Consider the following 13,579-nt stretch of genomic DNA (forward strand, 5'->3'; position numbering starts at 1 on the left):
CTGCTCTCTGGGAGTTTATTTTAATAACTCTATTCATATACAATTTAATTATCTCAAGGTACCCTGCAGGAAAACCAAGGAACGAATGTAAAGAAATACATTTCTTTAAATCTAAGCACAAAATAAATAAACATTGAATTTTTTTTCTGTGTATTTTCTCTTTCTTTATCTTTATAGAACTGCAGTGGCAATTTCAGCACTAATTTAAAAGAGAAAACTATTTCTTCACATCACTGGTTTTCAGGAAGTTGTTCCAGGAACTGAAGAGCTTAGAAACTAAAGACTTTGTCAACTATTCTTGGAACACTGTCTAGAATATTTTGGAGAACTGTAGGTGTCAAGATGGTTCACATTACCTTTATTCTGGCAATGTTTTTTTTTTCTAAGATGGTAATACAATGTTTTAGAAATAGACAGGATGTCAAAACTTGATAGTGGTTTTAATCACGACTCTTAATTGTTTACCTTGCTTTTGGATCCAATAACAACTCTTATGGAGCCACTGATGTAAGACCGTAGTAGACTTTGGCCAGTGACAACACTGACAACTTTACATGAATTATATCAAAATACCCCAAAATCAAAGCTAAACACATCATATAGGTACTGAATAAAAGCGGTTCAAGGGTAAAGACATGATGCCACATGTAATATTTGGTTATTCAGATGTAGAAAACATAATAGTTAGGCCAATTAATATCTGGACCAATCTCAAAAATATACCCCATCAGTATGTTATTAGCTGTGTTACAGACCGATTTATTAATACCAAGGGGATACATTAGAAAAAAATCCTTTTTTTCCACCAGTTCAAAGGTTATGAAGCTTGAAAGAGTCTGTAATCAGAAGTAACCTAACCTGCTGTTCTGGAATAGAACAGCAACGAAATCTGAAATCACACATGGCATAATCACTTGTGGTTGTTCAGGGTTTTTTTTATTTAAAAGTACAAATACTAGACCACAGTTGGGGGGCCTTGATTACACATTTCCACACAAATTGTAAAATGCAGGATTTAATGTGGTGCATTTTAATTACCATTAATCCAGTTGAGACCATTAGTAATGTTGGTTGAAGACAAAAATCAATTCCAACCTAATAGAGAATTATCTAATCGGATCAGTTTTGGATAAAATGTTTGTAAGATATTAATCTGGCTCCATGAGAGTCGATAAAAATAAAACGCTCTTTCACCAAATACACCCACTACTAGGAGGTAGAAAGACATCTTTATTAACTTGTGTCATTTCTGAGACATGGGGCTTTTTGACAATGTCAGTTAAACTAAAGAGAGCATACACTTTATTTTTAGATAGGCACATCCTAATTTGTACAAGATGGCAACATTATTTGTGGAATAATACCCTTAGGATAAAATCAAAAGAAAGCCTTTCACATTTGAGATCTGAAAACTGTTTTACAAATGAACTTTCAAGCACAATAACATTTGCAATTTAGCGTGTCTTAAATCAGTTACCAGTTCCCTTGATGCTTTAACGTTTCTTTCATGCAGTGCTCCCGTTCTGAGAGAAAGCTGCAAGTCAAATTAACTGCACTAATGATCTTCCTCAAAGTTTAATATGTTAGGATAAAGGTGGAACAATTCTCCTCTTTATTTCCATACACCAAAGTGGACTTCATAAATGTATTCACAGACTTCTCACTCTATCCCCCACCATTCTGCAAACAGCAGAGCCAAGTCCAGTGGTAGTTTGAGAAAGAGTGGGACGAATGTATGTGAAGATGCAAGAACCACCTGCTGAATCATCAAGCTGGCCCCTCCGTGGCCCATGTCACAGCTGGTTAAGGTGGGAGGCTATCACTGGGGCAGCTGCAGCAACGTGCCCTGTCCTGACGGCAGGTAAGTGACATTGCGGGCGCGTGAGAGCTGGAAGGCGATATCTTCCGCTGCCTCCAGCTTACGGAGCTCCACCAAACCATCACCGGCTTCCATCAGGGAGTTAGCGATGAGCAAGGCGGCCTGAGAATCCCCCTCTGCTGAAATGATGGCAGCCTGCTTCTGTTGCTCGGCCTAAAAAAGCATGCAGAAAAATGTCAGATTTAGACTGCTGAGCATCCCCGAGGAGAATGCATACGAAGGTTTGCTGAACAAGTGTTTTGAGTAATACCTTTTCTACAACAAAACGGGCCCTCTCTGCTTCCTGCTGGGCCACCTGCTTCATCTCAACAGCCTCTGTGAATTCTTTACCAAAGGTCAAGTGTGTCTAAAAAGAGAATTGTGAATTAGTTTGGAGTTGATACAAAAAAACATGACACTGTTTAAAATTTTAGAACCAGCTTCCTACCAGTGATACGTCATCCAAGATGAGTCCGAAGGTGGAAGCTCTTTCCGTAAGATCCTCACTGACCTGTCGAGACACGAGCTCTCTCTGGGTGATGAGCTCCCCGGCATCAAACCGAGCCTGTAAGGAAAAAGATGCTTGACTGAGTGATTATTCCAACAATATTAGAAAACAAATATCCTTTCTTCCTGGCTCTTAAAGGCTCACCACAACAGCCTTTAAGACCTCTGTGGTGATGGACGGTAGCACCCTCTCATCGTAATCCTCGCCGATGCTGGTGAAGATGCGGGGCAGCTGATTCGTCACCGGCCGGAAGAGGATACGCAGTGTGATGTTAACATTCTGCAGATCTGCAGAATAAGTGGTTCAAAGTGATTTATAGAACATAACCTAACCGCGAGTTTAAGACATCATGTCATGAGTGCATTAGCTCTTCTTTTTTTGTATAGTTTGAAAGGATTTGTAGAAACACACAGCCTGCCAGTTTCATGTTAAATCTGAGAAAAACATTCAGTGTTTTTTTCAGGTTTGCTCCATCTTCCCAACCTCCTGTAGTCACAGTAAATAGCTGCCTTTAGTAGGTTTAGTTCTGATGGAGGTTAAAAGGTTGTGGTTCTTTTCCACTGTCGTCACGTTTGTTTAGAAGAGACTTTTGCAAAGTCAAGGCCTTGATGAAATTTCCTGAAGAGATATTTTTTCCTCACCTCCATTATATTATTGGTAGGACTGAATTGGAAGGATTTGGATTTGATTCTACCTATATGGCTGTATTGATTGTTCTAAACTAATTTTTATAAATTAATTTAATTTATTTAAATAACTCACCTTTGCTGCCAGTGATGACAGGCACGTTACGTGGACGGGATCGACAATCAAAGATGATGGGTTTCTGAACCCAAGGAATGAGGAAGTGGGTTCCTTCACCGACAACTGCCTCCTGTACACCTCTGAACCTGTCAAATATTACAGCCCGATGTCCTGCATCAACTGTAAAGAGAAATATTGTCAATCATACACATTATACATATAAATTATGTATTACATGTTTTCTAACATAGCTGATTACTTTTCTTGAGGTAAAATAATTAGCTATAATCAAAAAGTGTCAAAAACTGATTACTTCAAAAGAACAATTGTTAAAAATGTAGAGATAGAGTACAGTCATTCCCTCATTGGAACGTTGATGTCTTGTAAAATTAATATTGGAGCATTTGTGTGAATCTGTTGACTAATTTTACCATTTATCCATTTCACACTTCTTGCTTTGGTTGTATACAAACTTTCTTTTCAGTTTACTCAACATGCATCAATTCTTACCCAGGGAAGTTTTGTACCCACTTTGACAGATAATGATTTAGAAACTTTCTGTAAATTTTTGCCTTAAGTTTTAGTGAGAAAGCAGTAATATAGACCATTTTGAGCATAATTATATCAAGTGATTCTTATATAGTTGTCATATCTAATATAAATATGAATGTAGGAAAGAGGAAAAAAAAGACGTATTAGTCAAATGAGTGGGCTGACTATTAAAAAACAAACAAGCTCAGATCATAATGACTACAATTATAGAATAGGTTCCATTAATACTGTACATTATTTTTAATGTACTATGTGCCAGATGTTCCCTTATCTAACTATTAACACTATGTTAACTGTCCATGTGCAGAACTCACCGTTGAAGAGGGCGGAGTTCACAACACCTCCACCAATAGCAAGGGCGAGCCCCAACTTTCCGATAGACTCAAACAGCTTGGCCATGACCGCAGCAACCTGCAGGTGGAAACAAGGAACGTTTCGGTGACCCCGACTGCAACTTTACTAGTACGGCACGCTATGTAAACCAATTAAGTCTTTGTTGAAATCCTTAAAAAGCCACCGTTAATCCCTTCACTGCAGGACAAACAAACAGTGGCCTTGGTTGATGGCAACCACGGCTGTAGGGTAAAGCTAATTTAGCTCATCATTAGCTAGCTTTAGCTTAGAGATTAGCAGTGCATTGATAGCGCTAGCAAATTCCTACCAGATTTAAATGTGTTGCTTCACCTAACCAACTAAAACGGTATTAAGTATAGTGTGCTGTTTGAAATGTATTAGTAAAATGTGTGCGGCTTAAATATTAACAGATAGCAGTTAGCTTTCGCTGATGGAGATAAGACAGTGGAACTCGTGCTCGTCTTACTCAACCCCCGGCCAGTCAAGGCAACCGTTTTACAACACCGTTAGTGCACAAAAAAAGGTCAATTTAGGGTAATCATGACTGTTACACTAAGCTCTAACTTAACAGTTTTGTATTTTTTGTGTTCTGATTACAATATGTGTCATAACTAACCTCAGTTTGCTCCAACGACTGTGACCTCCACCGGACACTACGTACAACACATGAAATATTTCACTCACGGCGCCTGCGCACAGCGAGTCACAACCTGCCTTCTGATTGGATAAACTCCACACGGTTCTCTGCTTCGTCGAAAGCTGCGGAAGAAGACATTTAATGCACCACTGCAACACCGCCACCTAGTGGCTTTCCGTGTTAGGAAAATAAAAATAAACAAATAAATAATCAATTGGTCAATGGCTGGTGGATTCCTTTATTTTATGTTTTTTTGAACAAAGTAACAAATGTTTTTATTCCTGCAGGTGTGCACGGTATAATACTGGTATAAATAAAGCATTAAAGACAGAACAATAATTTAGTGTTAACTTTTCTTTTAAGAAAGTTCATCAAGCTGGAGCTGTTGTTCAGATTTACTATCAAAACAAGTCATGCTTTTTGATTTAAAAAGATGATGGTGGAAACCATATGTTGTGGTCTGTGGAAATACTATACATGTTGAGCAGTAAGAAGCTCTGAGATTTCTAAATCATTATGTTTTTCTTATTCTGCTCTACAAATGTAACCCTTCCCTGTGTGTCCGTAATGCAAACAAGAAAACCAGATTTTAAAATGTTGGTTCCAAGAGAAAGACCTGAACTGTGAAAAAATGTGGGTGGTTTCCAGGACCTTGTGCCAGGTGAGATATTACAAAAATCGTCATCTACAAAGCTTACTATACCTGAATGAATAGTAAGATGTCTAGGCTATTTGTGTGCAAGCCTTTGTTTTCTAAACTTTAACACAATTGCAAAACTGTAATGTGATCAAATGAATTCAGTCCTTTTCTGTCTTACTTTGAATACCGATTGGTAACAATATTGTTTGATAAACAATATTGGTCAGAACCACTGACTGTCATTGTTTTGCAAAATACACTTCATGCAATTGTACCAACATGAGCGTGGTGTGATTTTATTTTAGCGTAGCAACAAAATTAGGACAATAAGAAACTTTCTGATCACATCATCTGCAAACTCTCCGTTTTCACTTAGTTTAAAATTTCTCTTTTTCATTTTAGTAGAGACGATAAAACAGCTGAAGCACCAACAAACATCCGGATGAAGCAGCTCTAACTTGCTCGCATACTCGGAGCATCGACATTTGGTTGCCCCCTAGTGGGAAGAAACCAAACAAAATATACTTAGTTTCGCTTTTCCTCCTCTTCCCGTGAAGAGTGTCGATCTTCGAAAGTTGAGAAAAGAGACATCAGCGTGAAACACATGCAAGGTCAGTAATGTTTACATTCGAGCGAGATCCGCAGCGCTACGCCGAATAATTTCATCGTTTGTGTTGCGATCTGATTCAGCCGAGATGTGCCTGATTTATTTACTTCCTTGACACTCGCCTCTGAAATGTGGCCTGTTTTCTTGTTATGGGGTAATTACGCGCCTCTTACTGATTTCTGGAAGCAGATTTGACACCAAAACTCTGAAATCAATATAAGTAGAAACAGTACAAGCCTAAGCAGGCGGAATGTCCGAAAAGCTTCAGTACGTGCAGCAAAGTAGTGTTGAATTTAGTCAAAGAGCAGCAAACTAGTTGATAATCGGTTGGTGGGGAGGAAGAAGAAGAAAGGCGGGGGACATGGGGGCGAGGGGTTAATAGCTTTGTGTATCTTTTTAAATGATTTTTATTCAAGTAAGCGTCAGGCAAGGGGGAATGGCTCTAAAGAAGAATAAATAACCAAACGTCACACGTTTTGGCTTCATAAAATATATAATATACAATTGCCTTATAATCTCTTCAGCTCTTCTTTAGAAGTAAAGAGGATTAAAAACCCACCGATGTGAAGTTGCCATTTTTTATTTGCAGGTTTGTACATATAACGTTGATTAAGATGGATTTTCTCTTTGTATATTGATGTAATGTCCTTGTAACCCCAGGAGAGGGTGATATAATCTGACATATCTTTGTTCCTGTATATAAGGGTGGGGTTCCCACATAGAAACCCCTATAATTAACAGAGGCGTCACACTTTTGTTTATTTTTATTTTTCACCATCAGTCGGATATTCACAATCAGCGTCTCTCCAGGAAAACGTATTTTTGATTGGTCTCATTCCCTTGTAGAAAGTTTCTCCCACTCAGCAGTGACCGTGTTTCTTCCAGCAGATGGCAGAAGCGGGCAGGATTGTCAGGGTGAGCGGGCTGCCCACGGACCTAGAAGATGACAGGCTGAAAGACAAGTTACTCATTCACTTTCTCAGAGCCAGGAATGGAGGAGGGGAAATAGACCATGTCACGATTGTGAAACCAACGCCTTTATCTGCTCTCATTACCTTTGAGGACAGTGCAGGTCAGTCGGTTGAAGTGTTTTCTTGAATAAACGAAAACAAACCAACAGCACCTTGCTTACTTGCATTTGGTTTCAGCGGGAAAGATGCTGCTAGCAAAATGTACTGAATAAGTATTCATCTGTATTTTTACCGGCATACAGTAAAAACAGAATTTTGCTCATTCAACTGGTCAGCACAGGAAATAAATACATCAGCAGTGGCCTTAAGAGGAGGACTTGTTGCTTCTCACCAATGTAGGAGGCGTTTTGATGCTATTTCCAAACAATCTGATGACTGTGACTCTGTGCCACCAAACACACTTTAAAGTCAGATTTTCAATACTTAGTAAAAGAACTGTACAGCCCTCGCTTCATTTCCCCAGCAGAAAGCTTCTTTTCTGTAAAATTAATATGGCAATACAATTTAGGTTTACAAAACTCGATCAGATTGAACCACAAGACTTCTCCAACAAAGTCTCTTGAACCAGTTTAGCAAGAATGGAGATTCTTGACCATACTGCATTGCTCCATGTTTGGAGAAAACCAAATACCTTACAAGTTGCAGAGGGATGATGATTTGGGTTAATTTTGCAGCCACAGAACCTGGAAGCATTCTAGCCTTTGAAAAGACCGTTTTACTCCTCCATATACCATTAAGAATTGAGTCATGTTTGAGACCAGGTAGGAAAAGCTTTCTCATAATCCCAAACCCAGCAGCATATCTACAAAATATTGACTGGACACATTCAATATTTTTCAATGGCCCAGTCCAAGTACAGCTATCTACATGATTGAAGTACTGTAGTGAGACCTCAAGAAAGCTGTGCAGAAACAGTTATTCTCTAATCACAATGAATTTATCCACATTAATGTGAGAGACTGATAAAGCTAGACAGAAAACAATGATTTCTATTGCTGCTAAAGGGGATCCTGAAATCCATTTAACCATTGGGATGTACTTCTTCAATCACAGCTTTTCCACTTTAACTTAATCTTTGTTTAATAAATAATCACAGTATTGCATCTGTTGTGTGTTATTGTGCACTTGAAATTAGATTTAAATAATTCTAGATCCTAATAAAGATCATTTTTATTATTTCCTGACACATAAAACTCCACCCAAGCCTCTCAGCTCAACATAAATAATTTCCCATCTATCAAAATGTAGGTGCATCCATTTACATAGCATCAGTACAGCCTTTAGGCTGTCACCAGTGATTTAAACTGAGCTGAAATGCCTCTATGCAAGTCAGTGGAGCAGCCAATGGCAGAAACGCTTAGTCAGGATGCTTTTCAGACTCTGATTGATTTCCTTCCAATGACCCCTCTCTCATAGTGGCACAGAGAATTGCTCAACAATCTCGGCACATTCTGGAAATAGATGGAAAGAAGTATGAACTCAATGCTTCAGAGAGCCCAGAAAGCTTGGACCCAGACCAGGTACAAAATATTACCTAAATTTTGTACAATATGCCAAGTAATTCAGTAAGAAGGGTGAACTTAAATTGTTTTGCTTTGGGGTTTTTAGGTTGTCTTAAGCTTAACAGCAACGGTTGACTACAGCAGACTTCCCGGGGGAATCAAGGCACTAAAAAACCTTCATAAAAGTCATCAGGATGTCCAGATAAAATCCACTGCTACTGAGATGTGTTGCACACTGTTTGGCTCATACTGTAAAGTGCAGGCTGCTTTGGCCGAACTACTTGGTCCCAGATTCTCAGAGAGCAAAGAATCAGGTCCAAATGCCTCCAGCAGGACTTGGTCATTTCAGACATCACAGAAGTCTCAAGTGTCAGAAGATCAGAGCAGAGAATCAACCAGGCAAGAGGAACACAGAGAAGTCGAAGATGACGCTGATGTTTCAATAAAGGGGGAAAACTTCACTTCAAGCAGAAATCGTGCTCTTGGTGGTGATGACTGGGAAACTGCCAATCACACAGATAGCGCAGCTCAGCACTCTCCAACTGCTTTTATAGAGGAGTCCTCTTTGATTGTGGATGCAGACATGTTCCAGTATCTGGAGAAGCACTGCAAGAAGGAATACCAGCAAATCCTCAGTCAGTTTGGTGTCGAGGTGGTGAATGAAACAAATCAAGGCCTGACAACTCTGTTTTTGCAGATTGCTGGTACAACAGCGTTGGAAGAGGGACAAGAGAGCATGAAACTAGCTAAACAGGCAATAAGTCGACTTTACCAGGAAAATGAGGCAAAGATCTGTCGAGACCAGCTCCCTAAAACTATAGTTCGCCCCAGAGGAGGACTGCAAAGGGCACTGGGAAACGTAAGTGCAAGATATCCAAAACTTCTTCTGAATGAAGATGAGCAGAATATTTACTTTATTGGTAGCAACAAGGATGTAGCAGATGCCAGATACTCTCTTCTAATGGGCCAGGAGGAAGTTAGAAATAAAAAGGAAGGTGTTGCCAGTCTTCTTAATTTTCCTTCATATAATTCTGGCTCATCACCTTTTCATGCTGATGAGGAGCGATTACCCCAGACTACGCCTCCTACTGAAGGACAGTTGAATGAAAGGATAGATCGGCTTCAGATATCTGAGGAAGATGAACAAAGAATTGATGGAGCAAGAAGGTATAAGCTGGCTGCTCGGTTTAAAGACTCAGGACTTTCCGGTTTAGGCAGCTTTTCCTTCCGTCCAAATTCATCACCCAGCAGGCAAGCGCACCAGGAACCGATTCTGGGGCACGATGTGCTGTCCGGAACAACACAGACTTCTGGTGAAAGAGTTTCTAGAGCAGCAGCCCAAAATACTGGAGGGAACATATTGTTCAAGACCGCGCACACATCTTCTCCCTCTTTATTCTCACCAATTAAAACCTCTTTAACTACAGATATGATAGATACCCGACCAAAAGATTTAGCAGCTCCGTTTGCTTCAATTCCTTACAGCCTTCCAAAAAGCAGTGCACTTCTACCTTCAGGGTCTGGATCCACTTTAAAGCGAGCCAGTAGTTTCTCAGGAACACCTCAACAGAAAGCTCAAATCTTGGGCCAGAAGAGCCAAGACGATTCCAGCAAACCTTCAGTCGGAGTCCGCGAGCGGTCTTCCAGCTTTAGTAGCCAGACAGTGAGGAATAAACAGGAAGTCCATCATGAAGAGATCTCAGTTTCCCAGGTTATATGGCAATACATAAAGGAGGCCTACGGCACCCGGGTGGAGGACCTCACGTCTGATCTCCAGATGAAAGAGAGCTCCTCTGATGGCAATCAGAATTTGACTGTTATCTTAAGAGGGGCTGATTCGTCCAAAGTGACATTATGTCGGGAACGTCTACAGAAGCTTGTTGACTTAGTCAGTGGTGACTTCTCAGTTCAGGAGCTGTGCATGTCGGAGTTGGGGGTTTCTAGTACCAAAGATGAAACCTTACAGGCTTGTTGCTCTGAAGTGCGGAGCCGCTTCAAGAAGGTTGTTATCCACACGATGAAGAAAAACTTGTATCTCGTTGGTCCATTAGAGCTGTGCTCCCAGGTTGCTGCTACGCTGAGGGAGGTATTTTCTAAAGAACCTGAACAGCACGACTTCTCCGACCAATTTTTACTATTGAATGCAACCCAAAGCAGAAAACGAGCCCCGGACAGTACATATCAATTGCTAGTATCCCCCCAAGCTGGCATAGTTGAAAAGAACAGCGAGAGTCAGCAATGGAAAACAACCTATGGTAGAGACTTTGGTGAGAAAGGGCTTGTAAATGGATCAAATAGCCAATCATCACAGAAGAAAGAGAAAGTCTTCAAGGAAAAACAGGATGGGAACACAGTTGAAAAGAATCCTATGAATGGTGATAAAGAGATAACATTACAGGCTAACCAACCAGATGCTACAGAGCATACACCTGCAGAGACCCAGAGCACCTCAGAGAAGTCCAGGTCAGGTCTGAACGAGCAGACCTGTTTTTGTGGGAAGGACAAGACAACATTGGTGAGGACCAAGTGTGGAGTCACATTGTGCCCAGAGTGCCTGGAGAAGTTGCACTCTTACTGCAAAGTCTGCAATCAGGCAGAGCAGACATCCCAAGGCATCTGCGGTGAAATGAAGAAATCCAAACTGAGCATGAGTTTACCAGGTCAATACAAGGACGGCGTTATCAAGATCACTTACCGCATTCCTAATGGTATCCAAGGGGTGAGTAGCTGACTTAGAATCTTACGTCGCTATTGTCTGATAAAGAGCTTTTGTGTTATCTTTTAGAGAGCCTGATAGGGCTTTCACTGTTACTGAGAAAGCAACCAAGACAAGGATGCTACTCAAAACCTGCATTTCCAAAGTAAAATAGACTTAAATTCCAAGATGAATATAGACTTCTTTCACAAGAAAAGAAATACCTTTAAATTTTTTGACAGCTTAGCATCAGAACTTTTCACAAGCTAAGAGCATAACCTCTGCAGTTATGGATACAAGTTTCATCCGTGGTTCCCAACTCTGTAAAAAAAAAAAAGAAAAAGTTTTTTAAGTTTCTTCCTATATTGGCGTTTGAACATAACTTTAACTATGCATTTGGACCCTTAAGAAACTCTCCCAAACCCCATTGTCCTATTTACTTGACTTGCAGCCCACCCAACAGGATTGATTAAACTGTTTTGCAGTGGCATATTTTTGACTGCAAATCAAAATGTTTCATAAATAATTTGCAAACAGTTCAACTTTCACTTTCTTATGTGCTAATGTATATTAACTGGCAAACATACAGTACAAGCTAGTACTGTTGTGCTGTGGTGTAACATTACAAATCTTTAATAAAATGGATCCAGTCCATTTTATGGGGTTAGATAATTGTTATCGAAACTACCAGTGTCCTAGAACAGGAGATTCTTAAAGAGACTGGGACAAATTTCAAGTTGTGAAACAAATTTCTTCTAAGTTATATTTGATACGTAAAGCATTTAATACAACCGATTACAACGTAGTTACTTGATTGTGCTATAAAATGGGACTACTTGCCTAGAAAATACACTATACTATCCCTTTATTTAAAGGTCTCAAGGCTTTTTCCAGAAAACTAAAAATTGGACCAATTATGTCTTTCAGTAGGTTAATTTTAAACCAAATCAACAGAAACATTGATTATACATTAAGTTTATTATAAAAGTGATTTTTTTCACAGGTTTACCCAAAGTGTCAGTGACTGCAAATGGGTTATAGCTATTTCATTAGTACTGTGCTATCAATTGTATATGTTAGCACTTTGGTTCTAATGTGATTTATCTTTGATCAGGAGGGCCATCCATCACCTGGAAAACCATTTAAGGGGGCGGTATTCGAAGCCTACCTCCCAGACAATGAAAATGCGAAGAAGCTGCTTCCCCGGCTGGAAAAAGCCTTCAGGGGGGGCCTCACCTTCACAGTGGCAGACAAAGGGACAGAGGCCAAGGTCGTCTGGGACTGCATCCCACACAAAACCAGCTTATATGGAGGCAAATCTGAGTGAGTGAATGCAGTTTCAATCTCCAGGTCACTATCGACAAATCTGAGCTAATTTGTTCTTATTTTGTCTCTTGCAGGAAAGGGTACCCAGATCCCACCTACTTGACACGTTTGTCCACCATCTTGACTTCTAAAGGGATTGCGTAGCCATCAGTAAGCTCCAAATTGAAAAATTACAGAGAAGAAACTTATACGTGTACGTTTTTAATATAATTTCAACTGTATTAGTCATTTGTCTTTTTGTATTATGTTGTAAAATGTCAGTCATTCCTTATTTATCTATGAATGTAAATAACAGAATTGAGAATGGAAATAATATGTATGTATTTTTAGATTTTTTTTAAACTAATTGGTTTTTCTTTTTTTAAGAACGTGCTTGAATCTCTGAATGTTTAATGTCCCGACGTCACAGTTTGGATCATTTCGCACAGCATTTCTGAACCTTTATTTTTTTTTTACCATTTCAACTAATTCAGTTTTTATATGAGTGTATTTCTATGGTATGATGTGCACGTCACTGTAAAAATAGGCACTTTGGAGCATTCTGTGTGGGTTTAACCACAATACATCTAGCTATTTGCAAAGTTCTGCAGGGTATAAATATAAATAAAAAGAGCACATTTCCTGACTTTTTTTGATGCTTTTTTTATTAGTCCTGGAAAACATGTAAGGCATATGGTAACATTACACACTGAAGCGTTACAAGCTCTAAAGGCCATGTGGACAGCATGGCACCACGCGGTAAACCCAGAGTCAAGCACAGAAGCAGCATCAGTTCAAAGGGTTTAAAAAACAAAGTCGGGACGAGGAGTGTGTTTTTCTGTTCTGCTTTTCTCTTTTTAACCCAAAAAACATCAGAGCGAAGGGAATGTGGAAGTCACCTGTTGGGTATCCGCTGTAGAAAATGACCAGTGCTGACAAAACTTACAAGAGGAGGGTTGTGAAGTGAGTTTTTCCGAAGCATTTCCAGAGATAGGTTAAGATGTCACACGGCTTTACCAGCTGGCCTTGGCAATGCCTGTGCTGAAGGTGAGACCAGGGACTCTGCGGTGGACTGGCACGCTCCTCCTTCACACCACAATACTATGAAAAACTGATGAGAAGCTACACACATGTGCTTTATTTTCTGGTTGATTAAACATGCATTGTAATACTGTACTGTACATGAAAAGCCCTGGCAGATTGTGC

At 39.8% G+C, this 13,579-nt stretch overlaps 2 protein-coding genes across 2 annotated transcripts; one reads left to right on the forward strand and one right to left on the reverse strand.

Moving 5' to 3' along the window:
- Positions 1 to 920: 920 nt before the first annotated feature.
- Positions 921 to 4,738, reverse strand: phb (prohibitin). The gene is made up of 7 exons (XM_032587457.1): positions 4,633 to 4,738; positions 3,977 to 4,073; positions 3,129 to 3,290; positions 2,511 to 2,653; positions 2,307 to 2,423; positions 2,130 to 2,225; positions 921 to 2,032 (listed from the first exon to the last, which is right to left on the reverse strand). The coding sequence occupies exons 2-7, from the start codon at positions 4,059 to 4,061 to the stop codon at positions 1,820 to 1,822; spliced, it is 816 nt and encodes a 271-aa protein (XP_032443348.1). The 5' UTR covers positions 4,062 to 4,073; positions 4,633 to 4,738; the 3' UTR covers positions 921 to 1,819.
- A 138-nt stretch (positions 4,739 to 4,876) lies between these two features.
- Positions 4,877 to 13,019, forward strand: LOC116735510 (uncharacterized). The gene is made up of 6 exons (XM_032587454.1): positions 4,877 to 5,904; positions 6,789 to 6,972; positions 8,288 to 8,391; positions 8,480 to 11,092; positions 12,183 to 12,391; positions 12,469 to 13,019. Exons 2-6 carry the CDS (start codon positions 6,789 to 6,791, stop codon positions 12,536 to 12,538), a joined length of 3,180 nt encoding a protein of 1,059 aa, XP_032443345.1. The 5' UTR covers positions 4,877 to 5,904; the 3' UTR covers positions 12,539 to 13,019.
- The last annotated feature ends 560 nt before the right edge of the window (positions 13,020 to 13,579 follow it).

The sequence above is a fragment of the Xiphophorus hellerii genome, chromosome 16, assembly GCF_003331165.1.
Source record: "Xiphophorus hellerii strain 12219 chromosome 16, Xiphophorus_hellerii-4.1, whole genome shotgun sequence".
NCBI classification, from domain to species: domain Eukaryota; kingdom Metazoa; phylum Chordata; class Actinopteri; order Cyprinodontiformes; family Poeciliidae; genus Xiphophorus; species Xiphophorus hellerii.